This window comes from Pygocentrus nattereri, chromosome 21 (genome assembly GCF_015220715.1).
Source record: "Pygocentrus nattereri isolate fPygNat1 chromosome 21, fPygNat1.pri, whole genome shotgun sequence".
Classification (NCBI taxonomy): Eukaryota; Metazoa; Chordata; class Actinopteri; order Characiformes; family Serrasalmidae; genus Pygocentrus; species Pygocentrus nattereri.
The window spans coordinates 33,142,549-33,162,513 of NC_051231.1; the positions used below are offsets into that span (position 1 = coordinate 33,142,549).

A 19,965-nucleotide genomic window follows, 5' to 3' on the forward strand; every position below is an offset into this window, starting at 1 on the left:
TGCAGTGAGGAGCGGAGAGACGGGGTGTTGGAGAAGCAGCACTGTGGAAAACCATGGAGAATCCTCCATGCTGGAATCCAGATGGTTTGAAGCTGCCTTCACATGTTGGTCGGATATTTCCCACCTGCAGAGTCGGAATTACGAACTCGGAAACGTGAAGAATGTCAGGAAGCTGCTTAGGAAAACTTACTTTTGACGAAACTGGAAACTGGCCGTGCATTCATTTAGCAACAACAGTCGTGTGCAAAATGTTGGTCAAATGGCGTTTTGTTAGTTTTCTACGGGAAAATAAGTTAAAATCTTCTGCAGAAACACATTTTAATGCACAGTTACTGTTTATTTGCTTAAACATATTGGAAAAACAAATAAAACGTGAAATGTGGCCGGTGCAGAAGTTAGGGCACATTTTATGTTTAAATTTTTAGGTTAAATTCAGAAAATTATTATAAATTGTGGACCAAAATTTTGCGGAAGGTGCCAGTTTTAAGTTTATTTCCTGCAGAGGAAACAAATTTTGACGACGAAAATCAACAAAACGTGCAATTTAACATTTTTTTGGGCTGTTTGAACTTTTGCATACGCCTATAAATAAACCTCCAGTTTACTGCAAACTACAACTGCCCAGCCCATTTGATGAATACCCCGCTAACGTTAGCTCGTAGCTAGCCTGTTCTATTTCCGTGTCTTTTTTTTCCCCACGTACTAAAAATGTGCGCAGCTCATAATTACACATGTGAGCGAATACCTGTTGCGTAATTGGTGACGATAAAAAGTAAATTAAATTTAGAAAAGTAAACCGTCGCTGTCGACCACTGAAAACAGCAGTTACTTCACTACGACGGCTGAAAACAACTTGGGCTTTAAATGAGTTTCCGAAGCTCCTGCTTGTGTTCATGACTTTAAAGGATGCTAAGCTCAACTGTTCAGGTCGGGAAGTCGTGTTTATGGTAATTCCGACAGCACGTGAAGGCAGCATGAGCCGGGGACATGATAGCAGAGAAGAGACATGAAGATACGATACCAGAGGACTTGTAGAGGGAAGAACTCTCACTCTAATGTGTTCTTGGCCTCTCAGACACTAGAGGGCGCTCCCGAGCGAGTCCCAAATGAATGGGTTGATATGGAGCGCTTGAGCAAAGTCATAGTTTATAAACGCTGAAACATCTCTAATTTAAAAGAATGCAGTCGTTTCCTGAACAGCGAATATCATAAAACATTTTAACACCGCTGTTATATTTTTAAGAGCTTTTAAACTCGAGCTATGAGTTTAAAACAGCGCCTTGTTTATGTCCGTGACGTCAGTGAGCCCGAACAGCCAATGAGCTGCTCCGCTTGCCTGTCAATCATCACGCTCTAGCAGTAAAGCCCGCCTCCTGCTGCCCAAAACCCGTTTACTGTAGAAAAAGAAATGATACAGCTGAGATTTCTTTGTTTTTTTAGTGAAACACATCCTTCTACTTTCTAAAATTAAAGAAACGTTGATTAGAGACTATTTTAACTTCTCGTTTTCAGCCGTTGAGCTCCATTCACTCCCATTCATTGAGGACTCGCTCGCGGGCGCCCTCTGCTGTTCAGCAGTCCTGTTGTTGATATAACGAGGGAAATAGGAAGCGGCCAGCCTCCTCATAACCCGGCTCTGAGAATACCTGCTGCTTTTGAGTATTTTAGTGTAGTGCTCCTCGCCCCCTGCTGCACAGGAGGATGAACTACAAGGAAAAAAGATTTTACACTGTGCCTGAAACGACGGATTGAGCTTGTTTGAGTGTTTGAGTCCCTGTATTATGATGTGTGCTTGGCAGTGTCGTCTGTATTCGGGTCAAACTCGTTTTTTAAGTGCTTTTGAAACACATTTTAATCTTGGGGATTGTTTATTGTTCTGCCTTATCCTACACGATCAGGTCACGGCGTGTCCGTAGGCGGCGCACAGTTCAGGCCTACCGCACGCAGAGGATGCAATACTACAGACAAAGACTGAGCGACTCCAAAGCTTCACCCAAAGCCTCCATCTGACCGCTGCTGGATGGTGTCATGGACGTTTCACAGGTTTCTGTTTCATCCACTAAAGCACAGACGTTTCGCCTCAAATTGTGGTTTTTCCATTTCACTAAATTTCAGCGTGATGTTGTATTTTTTTGCGGTGGGAACAAACTGGAAGGCTTTACGTGCCGATTGTTTTTATTTTATATAAAGTTGCAGTTTTGTGAAGCTGCCTGTTGGAAAACAGTGAGGGGTGTGTGTGTGTGTGTGTGTGTGTGTGTGTGTGTGTGTGTGTGTGTGTGTGTGTGTGTGCGCGCGTCGATGTTTTTGCGATTTAGGTTTATTAGTGCCTCATAAAACGATTTGCCTCGTTCAGCCTGAAGAGACGTTCACTGTATTACTTTATTACAAACCAGGCAAAAACACCAAAAGCCCTTACGTTAATGTTTGTGTCGCCTCCTATTGACGTTTTTCAAGCCAAACCTGTTTGTTTTTTTTGTTTTTTAACCAAAGTGACATTTCTGTATGTGGTGCAGAACCAAGGGCTCCTTTGCTTTTGTGGGGAAAAAAGTGTTTTATATGTTGGTGAGAATTCAAAGGGCAGTAAGTGTGATTTATTATTTTTATTATTATTGTTTTCTACAATTAAAACATGGATTTCATAGTTGTGATGTTTTGTTTCCATGTGTGGGTTGACTTAACCATATTATGCATATTTAGGCGGGTACGAACATTTCGTGACTATTTTATACACCACATGACTTTAAGCCCCCGTTTCTCAGTCTGGCCGAGTCTGAGCGTGTGATCTGTAATCAGCTGAAACTTGTAAATGATTGAGATTTTAGAGCTGTTTAAATTTGCCTTTAAATGAGCTACAGACGTGCGAATCACTGACATTTAGAAAGTAAATATACGCCACATGTACAGCATGTAAACTTCAACCTAAGAATGATTCATTCATTTTTTCAGGCCAGTACATTTGCATATTTTTTTAATAAAGTCAACCAGTTGAAGTTTAGAGATCTAATCAATTACAGTAATTATGGGACAGTTGTGGGCTGGAGGTCAGGGAACCAGCCTTGTGACCAGAAGGTTGCCAGTTTGATCCCCAGAGCCGACAGTCCATGACTGAGGTGTCCTTGAGCAAGACACCTAACCCCCAACTGCTCCCCGGGCGCTGTGGATTGGGCTGCCCACCGCTCCGGGCAAGTGTGCTCACTGCCCCCTAGTGTGTGGGTGTGTATTCACTAGTGTGTATGTGGTGTTTCACTGCACCGATGGGTTAAATGCGGAGGTGGAATTTCCCCTCTGTGGGACTAATTAGTGTCACTTAAACTAATCTTATTTTCATTTTTACTGATATTTGCTTCTTCCTCCGCAGAACTTTTGGGTTTTCCAGTTTCCGGTAGCTTTCCATGCAGACAAGCTGTTCACTTTTGCTCTAGTTTAGTTTTTTCTGTTTTCTGGGATCCGATCCGATTCCAAGGGGGTAATCGGACAGTGCCAAAGGCAACATTACTGGCCTGGCAGGACAGAGAAAGCTTTGTTTTATAACTCAAACCAGACTCGGAGTCTCAGCGCTGTTTCAGATCTCCTCAGTCCGCCCCCACTTATTCACCCCCCACCCCCTCCAAGAACCTCCCTGTCCACTGCTTATTGTACTTGCAGTGCAGGGAGCAACAGCACTGCTGGAGGTTACAGGACACTGTGTTCGTCCTGAAGTAGTGAAGGTTTCTCATTTATGAGCCCTTAGAATTTGAAAAAGTCACATTACCCTCGCATTTCAAATGAGTTGTGCTCGTGTCTGAGTGGATAACACATTTCAGACGAGGAATACAGTCATTATAAACTCATAACAACAAATACACCCCACTCTACAGAACAGCCATCAAATAAACGCTACACACTCTGTGCACTAGTGTGTGTTACAGCTAAATAACCCATTATGTCCAGTGTGTGAGGTGTAAACAGAGGTTCAGAGGGTTTACAGTGGTGGTGATGGCAACCAGGCGTCGCCATGACTACAACACAGATATAGACACTTTTGTTTACCATCCAGAACCACCAGAGAACCTACACGAGTCTCCTGAGCTTATATGGAGTGTCGATGATGGAAAATAACATATCAAATGTGTCTCATCGGCAGTTAATTCATAACCGCTGTGAGGGAGATAACGACTCATCAGCACAGTGAATGAGAGAAAACTCCTTATGTCTTTATAATAGATACAGGGTGGATCACACACACACACACACACACACACACACCCCACACACACACACTCTAAGCCGCTTCTCCCTCAGGGTCGCGCTGGAGCCTATGCCAGCAGTTATTGGGCGGAAGGCAGGATACATGCTGGACAGGACGCCAGTCCATCGCAGGGCAGACAGACAGATTCATTCACACCCAGGGGCAATTCAGCCTGTCCGATTGGCCTAACGGCATGTCATTGGGCTGTGGGGGGGAACTGGAGGAAACCCACACGGACACAGGGAGAACATGCAGACTCCACACAGAGAGGACCGAGGCCACCCAGCTGGGGAACCGAACCCTGGCCCTTCTAAAAAAAAATACAAATAAACAAATAAATGGCCTTCTTGATGAACTGTCAGTGATTAGTTGGTCATTTTATGATAAAGGGTGATTTAAATCCTCCTAGTACTCTCTATTCCACAAGAAGCAGAGCTCAGTCGTGTGTGTTGTAGATACACAGATCAGGCATAACGTTATGACCATGCCATCGTCCACTTTATCAGCTCCACTTACTGTATAGCTGCTCTCTGTAGTTCTACAGTTACAGACTGTAGTCCATCTGTTTCTCTGATACTCTGTTACCCTGTTCTTCAGTGGTCAGGACCCCCATGGACCCTCACAGAGCAGGTACTATTTGGGTGGTGGGTCATTCTCAGCACTGCAGTAACACTGACGTGGTGGTGGTGTGTTAGTGTGTTGTGCTGGTCTGAGTGGATCAGACACAGCAGTGCTATGTTCACTGACTGTCCACTCTATTAGACACTCCTACCTTGTCGGTCCACCTTGTAGATGTAAAGTCAGAGACGACAGCTCCTCCTCTAGTCCTTCATCAGTGGTCACAGGACGCTGTTGGCTGGATATTTTTGGTTAGTGGACTATTCTCAGTCCAGCAGCGACACTGAGGTGTTTAAAAACTCCAGCAACGCTGCTGTGTCTGATCCACTCAGACCAGCACAACACAAACTAACAGTGCTGAGACCGTACTTGCTCTGTGAGGGTCCATGGGGGTCCTGACCACTGAAGAACAGGGTAACTAAGTATGGAGAAATAGATGGACTACAGTCTGTAGCTGTAGAACTACAGAGTGGAGCTGATAAATGGACAGTGAGCTGGTCATGATGTTCTGGCTGATCTGTGTGACTCAAACCGTGAAAATGTGGATGATCCGTAGAGGAATGATTGCGGAACCACTGCGGCGGGGCGAGCTGTTTCCACCCGGATCTGTTATTGTGCTGCTGGGCTACAATGCCCGCTGTTTTGGTGTTTGTGGGATGATAATCTGGTCAGATTATTGTTCTCGGGCTCCTTCTCGACGCGCTGTCCTGCATTAACCCCTGTGTAGGTGCGTCTCCGTGCGTGTGAGTGTTGTCGACGTTAGTCTTGTGTATCTGGTTTTGCACGAAGCTGAAGTCGCTTCTCACTCGCCAGCCTCTTGTTGGAATTCTCCCGGTCCACCTTAAATGGTGCAGCAGTGATATTACGGTTCCCGAGGCGCCACAATGTAAGTGCTGTGTCATTTAAGGTGGAACGGAAAAATTCCAAGAATAAACTGGCGAGTGAGAAGCGACTTCTAGCATGTTAGTGGCACCAACTTGAGGCTTAAATCTGCTTTATGGTTTTATGTGGTTTATGTAAATAAGCGCTGATTTGTTTGCGTAAATCCCACTAAATCAGCCGTTTATATCGGCTGAAAAGATCCTGCGCCAGCCACACCAACTGCCCAGGATTAAAGGGATTAAAGGGGCAGTCCTGTGGGCTGCTCAGAAACACTGTGTGGGAAGTTTGCAGTGTTTTAAAACCATGTTGGTGTTTTTTTGTGAATCCTACTCTCCTAAAATAAGATCATATCACGATGAAGGAATTCCCTCCTGTAGATTTCAATGGAACCCAGGATGAGCCGGTAGAAGCACTCAGCCTGTTATCGCTGTTTTGTGGTGAAATCTGATAAAGAGCAGCAGGTATGTAATCTTATGCTGTCCTTAAGTTTTATGAAAGACTTAAAAAAAAAATTCACGATTAAGTGCTTTGGTCTGGTCAGTTGCGTTTAATTGTGTGTCTTATTTGCTCACATTTGACCCTAAAGAAAGATTTCTCCATTTATAAAGCAGTTGTAGCTACACGAGTGATTAAAATAAGCTTTGTGTGTGTATATATATATATATATATATATATATATATATATATATATATATATATATATATATATATATATACACACACACACACACACAGTCAGTGAGTGTATATATATATATATATATATATATATATATATATATATATATATATATATATATATATATATATATATTATGTATGTATATGTGTATGTATATATATATATATATATATATATATATATATATATATATATATATGTGTGTGTGTGTGTGTGTGTGTGTGTGTGTGTGTGTGTGTGTGTGTATATGTGTTTATATATATATATATATATATATATATATATATATAAATGCAGTCAACGAGTGAATATATATCAAATGTTGGCAGTAAGTGTATCATATATATCATATGTACACTGGTGTATATATCATATATACAGTCAATGAGTCAATGTCCTACATATTTAATATACAGTCTGTGAGAATATATCTAATATATTAAACATATACAGTCAGTGAGTGTATATATCACACATATTAAATATAAGGTCAGTGAGTGTATATATCAAATATATTAAACATATATACGGTCAGTGGTTCAGCTCCTCTGTGATTGTAGCCTCTTGCTCGTTCATACAGCTCGTGGGTTCTTGTTTCAGTGGAGGATTTTGAGGGGAACTGAAGCTCCACCAAACTGCTGCTGTTGTTGGTTTGATGCTTGTTGATTTATCCATCGTTCTCTGTGAGCATCTGTCCGGCATGGTCTGCTGAAGTCGCTGAAGGTTTTGCTTTAAAAAAAAAAAATTCAAAAGCTGTCAGTGAACGAGAGCTACAGTCACAGACTCTATCAGAGCGACGCACAGCGCTGCAGCTGAGCTTCAGCCTGTACTGCTGCTGATGGGGCGAAGAGTCAAACTAGGAAACTAGAAAGTAAATACATGTAACTGTTGTGTTATGTAGTAACTTTAACACACATTTCACAAACAATAAGGCATGAAAATCTTTAAAAATGTTAAATTTACTCTTTTTTGTGCAAATAGAATCTGATAAAAATGAACGTCTTTCGTAACCGCGTGGCCGTGCTCGGCCTGGTGTTGCTCGCCACGGTGCTGCTGTACCTGCTGCTGCCGGCGATGAGGCAGGGCAGCATGGAGCCATCTCTGGCGGTCCAGCGGATGGCGCTCATGGCCGCTTCAGTTCCACCCTCAACTCCCAACATCACCGTCCGGACAGGGCAGCTGCCCAGCGACCCGCCACTGTTCTTCAGAGAGGCGCTGCCTGTGGACTCCGCCGGGAGGCAGATACTGCCCAGGTATTCAGATACAGTACAAACCAGAGTTAATGGTACAGTACAGGGGGGATTCTGGGTCTATAATGAACAAAAACTGAGGATGTGTCTGGGTTGTGGTTAATTTTTCCGATGATAAACACGTCGTAGAGGGTGGAATGTCTTTGACGTTCCAGATGTACCTAATAAAGTGGCCGGTGAGTGTATTTACATAATAGTGGAATATAGACAATAATAACAGTACACCAAGACTTTCTTGGACTTTTATATTCAATCATTTTCTATGGGCCACCAATGAGCACACATTTATATTGAGCATTATTCAGCAGTTGATTATGATCCGTTTTAGCATTCGTCATCATGCTTATTACTCAGGGGTCATGTTACGGAAACATCCTAACTCTGAAATCCGATCTGTTTAGTCTCCATGACGACTTCAGTAGGGACTGAATTCCGGAAAGTAGCTGTTCCAGAATGGCAGTTCCAATCTTCATAATCACATCATTAACTCCAGATAAGAAAACGGCATCACAAACATCCTAACTAGACTAAACCTCCTAAATCCTGTCCTAACTTTAGGATAAGCAGCCACTGCCACACTGAGCTAAAGACTTCCCTCAGCTGTATTTGGCTAATGAGACCTGTTTACAGATGTCCACTCTGAGCTGCTAAATGTTTGTGCTGCTGACATTTTGTCAACTTAAATGAACTTTTACAGATATTCAGATATGAAAATGAGTCAGAACCCACGTCCCTGCTGTTCACAGTAGGAGAGCAGTGGCTGAGTCGGTTCATTGCTGTTGGGAGGAGTTTGGTTTGAGTAACAGACTGCAGGTTTGTTCCTCCGTCAGGCTGCAGGTGGTCCTCCTGCACGGTCAGGCCTTCACCTCTAAAACCTGGGAGGAACTGGGCACGCTCAGTTTGCTTGCGGCCAATGGATATCAGGCCCTCGCCGTGGACCTGCCCGGTAGGAGAACATCATAAACGTGATGTTTATGATTCATTACTTTGGTAGAGGAAGTGTTCTGATAAGCCTTGTAAAGAGAAGTGGGAGTGATGAGCTGGGATTCAGTCGCAGTAGAGCATCTCCAACTTTATTCACTATAATGTACCACTTTCAGCGTTCTGTTGCTTTTATACAGCAGCTTTAAAAAAAGCAGCTTTGAGTGGTTCCTTTAGAGGAACTACTGTTGCTCAACAGTACAGCTGGTGCTGTAATCAGATATAATGATAAGATCTAAGAACACAAGCATATCTAACAGTACAGGCAGAACTAAGGACACAGGCGGATCTAACAGTACAGGCAGAACTAAGGACACAGGCAGATCTAACAGTACAGGCAGAACTAAGGACACAGGCAGATCTAACAGTACAGGCAGAACTAAGGACACAGGCGGATCTAACAGTACAGGCAGAACTAAGGACACAGGCGGATCTAACAGCACAGGCAGAACTAAGGACACAGGCAGATCTAACAGTACAGACAGAACTAAGGACACAGGCAGATCTAACAGTACAGGCAGAACTAAGGACACAGGCGGATCTAACAGTACAGGCAGAACTAAGGTCACAGGCGGATCTAACAGTACAGGCAGAACTAAGGACACAGGCGGATCTAACAGTACAGGCAGAACTAAGGACACAGGCGGATCTAACAGTACAGGCAGAACTAAGGACACAGGCGGATCTAACAGTACAGGCAGAACTAAGAACACAGGCGGATCTAACAGTACAGGCAGAACTAAGGACACAGGCGGATCTAACAGTACAGGCAGAACTAAGGACACAGGCGGATCTAACAGTACAGGCAGAACTAAGAACACAGGCGGATCTAACAGTACAGGCAGAACTAAGAACACGGGCAGATCCAGTAGCATAGGCAGAACTAAGAACACAGGCGGATCTAACAGCACAGGCAGAACTAAGAACACGGGCAGATCCAGTAGCATAGGCAGAACTAAGAACACAGGCGGATCTAACAGCACAGGCAGAACTAAGAACACGGGCGGATCTAACAGCACAGGCAGAACTAAGAACACAGGCGGATCTAACAGCACAGGCAGAACTAAGAACACGGGCAGATCCAGTAGCATAGGCAGAACTAAGAACACAGGCGGATCTAACAGCACAGGCAGAACTAAGAACACGGGCAGATCCAGTAGCATAGGCAGAACTAAGAACACAGGCGGATCTAACAGCACAGGCAGAACTAAGAACACGGGCAGATCCAGTAGCATAGGCAGAACTAAGAACACAGGCGGATCTAACAGCACAGGCAGAACTAAGAACACGGGCGGATCTAACAGCACAGGCAGAACTAAGAACACAGGCGGATCTAACAGCACAGGCAGAACTAAGAACACGGGCAGATCCAGTAGCATAGGCAGAACTAAGAACACAGGCGGATCTAACAGCACAGGCAGAACTAAGAACACGGGCAGATCCAGTAGCATAGGCAGAACTAAGAACACAGGCGGATCTAACAGCACAGGCAGAACTAAGAACACGGGCGGATCTAACAGCACAGGCAGAACTAAGAACACAGGCGGATCTAACAGCACAGGCAGAACTAAGAACACAGGCGGATCTAACAGCACAGGCAGAACTAAGGACACAGGCGGATCTAACAGCACAGGCAGAACTAAGGACACAGGCGGATCTAACAGCACAGGCAGAACTAAGGACACAGGCGGATCTAACAGCACAGGCAGAACTAAGAACACAGGCGGATCTAACAGCACAGGCAGAACTAAGAACACAGGCGGATCTAACAGCACAGGCAGAACTAAGGACACAGGCGGATCTAACAGCACAGGCAGAACTAAGGACACAGGCGGATCTAACAGCACAGGCAGAACTAAGGACACAGGCGGATCTAACAGTACAGGCAGAACTAAGAACACAGGCGGATCTAACAGCACAGGCAGAACTAAGAACACAGGCGGATCTAACAGCACAGGCAGAACTAAGGACACAGGCGGATCTAACAGCACAGGCAGAACTAAGGACACAGGCGGATCTAACAGCACAGGCAGAACTAAGGACACAGGCGGATCTAACAGCACAGGCAGAACTAAGGACACAGGCGGATCTAACAGCACAGGCAGAACTAAGGACACAGGCGGATCTAACAGCACAGGCAGAACTAAGAACACAGGCGGATCTAACAGCACAGGCAGAACTAAGGACACAGGCGGATCTAACAGCACAGGCAGAACTAAGAACACAGGCGGATCTAACAGCACAGGCAGAACTAAGAACACAGGCGGATCTAACAGCACAGGCAGAACTAAGGACACAGGCGGATCTAACAGCACAGGCAGAACTAAGAACACAGGCGGATCTAACAGCACAGGCAGAACTAAGAACACAGGCGGATCTAACAGCACAGGCAGAACTAAGGACACAGGCGGATCTAACAGCACAGGCAGAACTAAGGACACAGGCGGATCTAACAGCACAGGCAGAACTAAGGACACAGGCGGATCTAACAGCACAGGCAGAACTAAGGACACAGGCGGATCTAACAGCACAGGCAGAACTAAGAACACAGGCGGATCTAACAGCACAGGCAGAACTAAGGACACAGGCGGATCTAACAGCACAGGCAGAACTAAGGACACAGGCGGATCTAACAGCACAGGCAGAACTAAGGACACAGGCGGATCTAACAGCACAGGCAGAACTAAGGACACAGGCGGATCTAACAGCACAGGCAGAACTAAGGACACAGGCGGATCTAACAGCACAGGCAGAACTAAGGACACAGGCGGATCTAACAGCACAGGCAGAACTAAGGACACAGGCGGATCTAACAGCACAGGCAGAACTAAGGACACAGGCGGATCTAACAGTACAGGCAGAACTAAGAACACAGGCGGATCTAACAGCACAGGCAGAACTAAGGACACAGGCGGATCTAACAGCACAGGCAGAACTAAGGACACAGGCGGATCTAACAGTACAGGCAGAACTAAGGACACAGGCGGATCTAACAGCACAGGCAGAACTAAGAACACAGGCGGATCTAACAGCACAGGCAGAACTAAGAACACAGGCGGATCTAACAGCACAGGCAGAACTAAGGACACAGGCGGATCTAACAGCACAGGCAGAACTAAGAACACAGGCGGATCTAACAGCACAGGCAGAACTAAGAACACAGGCGGATCTAACAGCACAGGCAGAACTAAGGACACAGGCGGATCTAACAGCACAGGCAGAACTAAGAACACAGGCGGATCTAACAGCACAGGCAGAACTAAGGACACAGGCGGATCTAACAGCACAGGCAGACACACTTTTCAACCTTTCAGAATGTAAAATAATATTAGCTCTCTGTGTGAATATGACCCAAGTTTCTTCTGTTTGTATGATTGACTTTATTTCTTTTTTCTGTTTGTTTTTTTGTTCTTTCATTTTCCTTTGTCCTTTTTTGTCTTTGTTTTTTTGTTTTCTGTTTGTTTTTTGTCTTTTGCTCTGTTCGTTTTATTTTTTCTTTATTATTTTATTTTTGCTTCTTTTTTCCTCCCTTTGCTGTTTTTCTTTTCTTTTTTTCTTGTCTCTGCAGGTTTTGGTAAGTCTCCAGCCTCAGAGTCGGTGAAGTCTGATCAGAATCGCGTGGATTTGCTGAAGCGGTTTCTCGAGGCTTTAGGCGTTCGGTCTCCGGTGCTGTTGAGTCCGTCTATGAGTGGTCACTACGCACTGCCCTTCCTGCAGAAACACAGCAGTCAGCTCCATGGCTTCATACCCATCGCTCCGGTCGCCACACGGACGCTCACACCGCAGCAGTACCAAGACATCCAGGTGACCCGTGTGTCCGTGTGTGTGTATCCGTGTGTCCGTGTGTGTGTGTGTGTGTGTATCCCTGTCCCCGTGTGTATCCCTGTCCCCGTGTGTCCCCCCCCCCCCCCCGTGTGCCCCCCCCCCCCCGTGTGTGTCCCCCCCCGTGTGTGTCCCCCCCCGTGTGTGTCCCCCCCCCCGTGTGTGTGTGTCCCCGTGTGTGTGTATCCCCAGAACACTGCATATTGATCAGATATCCTAGAGTTGTAAACAGAAGTTTTAGTGCACAGTTTAGTTTAACATATTGGGGGGGGGGGGGGGGGGCAAATATAACCATAACTTTAGCATAGGCTGCATTTCATAACTGAAAAAACAATGATGCATTAAAATGTGCAGAAATGTTTTCTCTGTTGTGGATGTGTAACGATTTGCTGTTAATCTCATTTGACTCATGTGACTGTACTTCCTCTTTAATATTTAGAAGTTATTATTGCAATTTAGCTTATATTCTTTTCAGTTTATATTATTGTTCATGTTATTGTTTATATTATACTTACATTCTTAATTACATAATTAGTTACATTATGAATTACATTTACATGAGATTTACACCGTTCTGACAGGTTCAGGACTGCACTTCAGACTTTTTCTGTTTTTGTTTTCTGTCCCCTTTTCTATGTTGTCGTTTTCCTGTGTTCCTATGCTGTATTATTTTTTTCTAAGTTATACTATTTTGTTTACTTTATACTGTTCCTATGCTGCTCTGGATCTCTGAAAGCCATTACTGTGTAACTGAAGATTAACTCAGTCGTACAGTTTACAGTGCTCTCCACATATTTACTGAATAATAAGCTCTTTGATGTTTTAAACCTTTGATTTTAAGGGGCTAAGCAGGGATTATTTACACATTGTTGTTGTTGTTGTTGTTGTTGTTGTTATTCTCTTCCAGACTCCTACGCTGATTGTGTTTGGTGAACTGGACACTAATCTGGGCGCTCAGTCTCTGAAGAACCTGCAGCAGCTTCCCCGCCACACTGTGGTCAAACTGGCCGGAGCGCGACACGCCTGCTACATGGACAAACCCCGCGAGTTCCACCAGGCCCTGCTGGACTTCCTCAACAAACTGGACTGACTGGCGGCAGCATGTGAGGACTGTGAAAGAGAGGATAGGAGGATGTGAGGCGGAGAAAACGGATAACGTTCACATTACAAACCAATCAGTGACTCGTGTCTGTCATTGCGCATGCGTGCTCCGAAAAAGTGAACCTGCGTTAGTTTTACTGTTACATAATTTACATGGTGTAAAATTTGAGACAAATTCTTAGGAGCAAGACTCCTTTCAATACAGCAGATTCTAAAATATAGCCTAAACTACTACTACCACTACTACCATCACCACCACTAATAATAATAACGCTAATTAATCAGAATAAGAATATAAACTACTACTATTACTAATGATAATAAAAAAGTGGTTTAAATAAGACAATAGAAATGCACATTGTGCCACACTTTGAAGTGATTTACAGTAATTGTAAAGATAAAAACTCTATTATATATTTTTGCCACTTCTAGCCTGTAATGTGAACGTAGCCCTGAGGAAGCTCATACAGAGATACTTTTTCATAGCTGAGTGTTCTCGTGCGTACCTGCATGCTCCGCTCCATCCTAACCGTGACTCATAGCGCCATACGCTGGCAGTCTGTGCAAAATAGTTACCGCAGACTCAATTATTGCACATTTTCTTCCATATTTGGTGTGAAATGGTGCCGTGTTACAGTCCAGTCAGACATTTAAACAGGACACAGGCCGAGTCATGGTTGACTTCCAGTGATCCAGATACTCGTCCTGTGCTTTAATACTGTTTAATGTGCTTTTGTTACTCATGCACGTTACATGAGCGGCCACTAATGGTGCAAGGGGGTAGTGGAGAGGGCAAGAATACGCTCGACCTCGGTTAGTCTACATTCAGATATCTAGGTGGCCAGCTAACCAAGCTTTATAATGATGTTTGAGCATAATGTACCTAAAATGTCTGAATATCAGCTTGACTTTCTGCCGTAGCTTCAGGTTTCGAATGAGATCAGTCGTGCATTGCTCTTGTTTTTGTTTCTAGCTGTGTGGCCCTTGGCTAACTCGCAGTCGTGTGTAACAGATATAAAGAGTACTTCAATTCAGAAATCCAGTTTAACGCATTTTGACTCGCTTCGTTTTGAAATATTAAAAAGCTGCACTTTGTAAGATTGTTTTTTTTTATCAGAATTGCAAATGTTACTGAGGGAGGAGAATAAAAAACAGGCTGAAAGCTGCGAGTCGCCCTGTAAAGCCTGAAATAAACATTTAGAGGCGGAGATTTTCACACCACTTCATACGTCTTTACGCGTTAACGTCACACACAGACTCAGAAAGAAGGCCCGGCTCGATGTTTCGGCCTCAAATGACCTCATAATCGACATCCTACTGAAGAAGTAGTAGATAATTCGTTCTCAGATGACGCGTCAGATTCATCCACTCTGGTCCAAAACACAACCTGCTCTTCTGCACGTTGCGTGCAGTTACATGTTTCCACCAGAGAGGTCTCCAAATCCCCAAATCTTACCAGGTGCAGCTTTCAGTGTTTCTAAGTACTGTATCATTGTGGATTATATGCAGCTTTTCAGGGGGGATGAAAGTGACTTCTGGGGAACTTCTACTGCTAGAGTTGACATTTATGTTGACTCGGCCCCTCGTTACTCCAAGAGATCAGCTAACAAGCATCAGATGAGTTGATACAGTAATTGAACGGCTCTAAAGATGGTGTTTGGGGGGGTCCCTGAATGGAGAATGTTAAGGGCAAGTGGATAAGAGCGTGTTAAAATTGGTACTTGCATAACGATGTTGTGCACATTCCAAGCTGAGTCATTTGAGCTTAAGCCGTTCAGCCTTTGCTGCTTGGCCAGTTTGCCTGGTATTTGTAAGGACGTGCACGAACACCTTATTAATGTTTTGAGGCCAAGAAATCAACCACAGTGTTGCATTGAGTTTGTTGCTATGGTAGCTAATACGTCATCAAGGTAATGTTGTATAGTAAACTACATAAACACAAAAACGGATTAAAATATGAATGAATTTTTAATCATTTTGCACTTTATAAGGTCACAAAGACGAATTCAAGGACGACTTACATTTTAAAGCAGTTTTCCGGCATTTTCATAGTGCTGTTTTTTTTTTTTTTTCTTCATGGCTTTCGTGCGCAGAGAACTGTGGGTAACGTGGGTAGGCCTGGAACGATACGTCTGTAGTGTCCTCGAAATCACTCAGAATGTAGGCTGCGTTTCTAGGCTGTAAACGAAGGATCCTCCGCTTTGGAACGGCCTGCTGTGGCCTGCCGAGAAATGCAGCAAAGCGAGAATGCGTGGGGGAAACAATCATCTGGTGGAGGTTAAGATGAGCCAAAATAATTTGCATTTCGTCTCTGTCCAAACATAAATCTTGTCTGTCCAGAATTGTAGGCTTACAGGAGAGGGAAAAATAATGTGGTATTGATATGATTTTTATTCCAAGTGATTTTGCAGCATTTCTATTGGTCCAGTCGTCGTGAAACGTCCGCACAGTGTAACAGACAGACGTTGTTATTAATAGTATGTAGAAAAATCTAAATCTGGAAAAAGGATGTTTGTTTTTTTTTAAACAGCGACTTCGTTGGACGGCATGAACCTTGATTTAAACTGTGATTGGTGAAATAAACAGTAACAGATGCTGTGATTGGTTAGAGCAGGGGTGCGCAGCTGTGGTCCTGAAGTCCTGGTGTCCGGCACACTCTGGTAGTTTCCCTACTCAAACACACTCACTAAACCAGGCAATTAACAGACGAGTGTAACCAGGTGTGTTTGAGTAGGTTAATCACTGGACTGTGCTGGACGCCTGCCCTCCAGGACTGGAGTTGGGCACCGCTGAGTTAGAGACTCATTTGCATATTGTTGCCTTCTGTTTGATCTGTATAGCAAACCCCAATATCACAATACTGATTAACAGACAGCAAATCGTGCAGCCGGACATGCTTTTATTTTGTAATGTGGTGGAAGTTGCCGATTGATTACAGTGAATGTATAAACTTGTTGCGGTTGCTATTTTCATCCACTCACCTATTTTAGACAACGGCCCTCCTCCAGAGTTTAGATCCAGCTCTAATCTAGCACAGCTGATCCAGCTTATAAAGGATTTCATCCTCGTTGGAATATTAAAGGCAGGTGGACCGGCTTAGGTTTGGAACTAAACTCTGCAGGAGGGCGAGTCTCGTGAAGAAGGGTCGGGGTAACTTACTCTGATCAGACTCCAGTCCTGGAGAGCTTCATGTTTTCTCTGATTTAAAGTAAAAGTTTGGATAAAAATCTAATTTAGACGTTCCCACCTAAATGTAGTCAGTCAGCCAAGTCGTGTTTGGTGTCTGGAGTTTGCTTCTTTAGTTTTAGCGCTGCAGTGGAAGTAATGGAAGCTGCAGAGTTGAGCTGACCCAGTAGCATGGTGCTAACTGCACAGCTAAACAGAGACTGTTCAGTTGCTGAAAAATGAATGGGATAGCTGATGATGCTCAGCATGGAGGCTGTATTACAAGACGTCCCGCCCCTTCCATACAGCCAGCTTTCATTCTGAAGCAAAAAAACGAGGCTATGATACAACTGGGTTGGTTTCTGCTAGCGCCCCTATGGGAATTCCAGCAGCATGTTAGCGTTAAGCTAACAGTGATCATTTTTGGCCGTCCTAGATTGAACATGCGTTTCTGAAGTTTAAAGACAATTCATGTTTTATTTGAAGCTTGTAACAGACATTAACATGTCCCTGTTTATGGATCAAAACCTCATATCTCCAAAATGCCAATTTTACAGGAGAAGGGAAAACCATACCTTAGTTTTAATGTAAGTCAATGGAACCAGGCGTTTTTCCAGGTAATTTTGGGTCATTTCTGTTGGCCCATTAATCATGAAATTTACATAAAATATATAGGACCACGGGTACTTTCAAATTATGTCAATAACTGAAAAATGATGAGGTTTTGTTCTGACAGCAACGATATATTTGAGCTTGTATCAGTTTTACAGCTACTAAACTAAACAGATCACTGCTTACACTACGACTTGTACTCACAGTCCATGATGTATCTAGAACTTCAGGACGCCTAGAGTGATGTTATTACTCAAGAAATTGGTCGCACTGTAAATCAAGGCGTGATTAGTTGATTCTTCGGTCATGTCCTAATTATGTTGGTAGTTAATCTAAAATCTGAGGCCTTCAGTTCAGCTCCAAGTCCCAACCCAGGGTAGAGCATGATGGCTGTATCCGTCCTGGACACCACAGAGAAAGCAGTCCTGATTGGACAATTTTCTGTTGGCTGCTTTGAATTGTAGAAATTTAGGGATAAGTATTTTTTTTTATCTATTTTAAAAAGGCTTTAAGATGGAAACTGCTTCTGTTTCTAGCCTCTGTTTCATTGCTGGCTACATTAGTGTCTTGGCTCCAGTGTAAAGATTAAGACTAAGTGACCCTTATGAGCACGCTTGCCCGGAGCGGTGGGCAGCCCTATCCACAGCGCCCAGGGAGCAGTTGGGGGTTAGGTGTCTTGCTCAAGGACACCTCAGTCATGTGCTGTCGGCTCTGGGGATCGAACCGGCGACCTTCCGGTCACGAGGCTGGATCCCTAACCTCCAGCCCACGACTGCCCCACCTAAAATTAAGGAGGCCACTGCATTTGGGGTGAGAGGGAAATTTTGTAAACAGCTTTTTTTGGCACTTTAAAACTTGATGTAAGCTTTGTGAGCCGAATTGCCTGTTAAGGCAGGATAATCGCTGAACTCTGTGCTGTCCGAGTTTGAGTTTGACCTTCTTGCTTTCCAGACCGTTGACGTCGTTACTACGCTAGCATCTAGCATTGGGCTAGAGTTCTGAGATTAGCACCAGAGAACTCGTAGAGAGGAGAACTCCCATTACTCTGCAATGTCATCCGGTTTTCTGAAACACTAGGACACTAGGGGGCGCTCCCGAGCGAGTCCAAAATGAGTGGGTTGATGTTTGAGCAAAATCATAGTTTATAGACACTTAAACATTTTTAATGTAAAATAATACAATCATTTCCTGAAAAGCATAAAACATTTTAACACCGCTGTTATATTATTAAGAGCTTTTAAACTCGAGTTATAGGAGTTTAAAACGGCGCCTCATGTATGTCCGTGACGTCAGTGAGCGCCAATGAGCTGAAAAAAATGATATCGGTGAGATTTCTTTGTTATTTTAGTGAAACACATCCTCCTACATTCTAAAATTAAAGAAACGTTCCGGACGAGTGATTAGAGACTATTTTAACTTCTCGTTTTCAGCCGTTGAGCTCCATTCACTCCCATTCATTGAGGACTCACTCATGGGCGCCCCTGCTGTCCAGCAGTCCTGTTGATATAACGAGGGAAATAGGAAGCGGCCAGGCTCCTCATAAACCGGCTCTGTTAGCACCTCTTTCGGCTCTTCGTCTCGTTTCCAAAGCGTTTCTGAGCTGAATAAAGTGTGTCAGGAGAACTAAATCAGCCCTGTCTGTGTGCTGAGGGCAACACCTCCAGAGGAACATCATCACCACACTGAACAGAACAGGTGCATGTTAGCGGTTCATGCTGTGGTGTTAATAGCTCTGAGAGGAATATGAAGATATGATTTCTCTCAGACGGGAGGAGGTTTACAGTCCAGCTTATTCAGCCCTCAGTTAGACACGCCCTTCAGTAACGGCTACACTAGTCGCAAGTTGAGCTATTTATTTATTTATGTTCCTAGAGGTTTTAGCCATTAAAATGTATGTACAGTGTATAGTGTGTGTGGACATTATGGTCTGTCTTTGGTCTGTAGCTTGTAAATATTCATAAAAAAATGAAAAAATGACCTGCTGACTCAGCACTAAATCAGACACTAACCTGCAGTGTATTTCAAATCGCAGGATTTCTGACTTAACCAGGTCATTTAAAGCGAAAGTCAACCTGCCCGGCACGAGACGGTGATGGGGACATTCAGCCTGGACAGTCCTCACTTTTGGCTGAAGTTAGCCAGCATTTCTGAGGAATTCAGCAGAAAAAAATACCTGCAATTGTTGGAAAAGAGAGCTTCCTTGTCAGAAAAAAAGAGTGTGCTTTGGATTAAATTGCAAATAAAGTAATAAAAAAAAATGTGGTGAGAAGTGTATCCTTTGCTGATTTACATATCCCATAATCCTCTGCGTCCACACCCATGCGGTCACAATAGAAGAAACACCTATACTGACTGTAGCCTGTATGGACAAATGTATTGGGACACCTGCAGGAGCTTTTATGAATCCCAGTCTAAATCTATAGGCATTAACATGGAGATGGTCCCTCTTTGCAGCTCTAACAGCTTCCACTCTTCTGGGAAGCTTCCTACAAGAGTTTCGAGATTGTCTGTAGGAATTTCTGCCCATTCATCCAGAAGAGCATTTGTGAGGTCAGATTCTGATGTTGGATGATGCATGGATGGGGTTGAGGTCAGGGCTCTGTGAGGGTCGGTCAAGTTCTTCC

At 44.0% G+C, this 19,965-nt stretch overlaps 2 protein-coding genes across 12 annotated transcripts in view; both read left to right on the top strand.

The window, feature by feature from the left end:
* hyal2b (hyaluronidase 2b) overlaps positions 1–2,648 on the top strand; it is a 39,723-nt gene extending 37,075 nt beyond the window's left edge. For all 8 annotated transcript variants that reach the window (XM_017724815.2, XM_017724813.2, XM_017724820.2 and 5 more), the window contains one exon: positions 1–2,648. This exon is cut by the window's left edge and continues 394 nt beyond it. In XM_017724815.2, coding sequence (XP_017580304.1) covers positions 1–8 — 8 coding nt within the window. In that variant the 3' untranslated portion in view covers positions 9–2,648.
* A 2,770-nt stretch (positions 2,649–5,418) lies between these two features.
* On the top strand, positions 5,419–19,594 carry abhd14a (abhydrolase domain containing 14A). Of its 4 annotated transcripts, XM_037532239.1 has the most exons (7): positions 5,419–5,573; positions 6,106–6,189; positions 7,392–7,663; positions 8,491–8,606; positions 12,210–12,445; positions 13,371–13,566; positions 19,374–19,594. In XM_037532239.1, exons 3-6 carry the CDS (start codon positions 7,404–7,406, stop codon positions 13,551–13,553), a joined length of 795 nt encoding a protein of 264 aa, XP_037388136.1. In that variant the 5' UTR covers positions 5,419–5,573; positions 6,106–6,189; positions 7,392–7,403; the 3' UTR covers positions 13,554–13,566; positions 19,374–19,594. The 4 variants fall into 4 exon arrangements, with proteins under 4 accessions (XP_037388136.1, XP_037388137.1, XP_037388135.1 ...); XM_037532240.1 differs by lacking the exon at positions 19,374–19,594 and having other exon boundaries at positions 5,421–5,589; positions 13,371–16,514; XM_037532238.1 differs by lacking the exon at positions 19,374–19,594 and having other exon boundaries at positions 5,421–5,573; positions 13,371–16,514.
* Positions 19,595–19,965: the final 371 nt, after the last annotated feature.

Bases quoted from the DNA above. Each gene is read 5' to 3' on its own strand.
- abhd14a (XM_037532239.1), top strand. From the start codon at position 7,404: ATGAACGTCTTTCGTAACCGCGTGGCCGTGCTCGGCCTGGTGTTGCTC. The intron at 8,607-12,209 runs GTAGGAGAACAT...TTGTCTCTGCAG, and splicing joins CCTCGCCGTGGACCTGCCCG to GTTTTGGTAAGTCTCCAGCC. The intron at 12,446-13,370 runs GTGACCCGTGTG...ATTCTCTTCCAG, and splicing joins AGCAGTACCAAGACATCCAG to ACTCCTACGCTGATTGTGTT.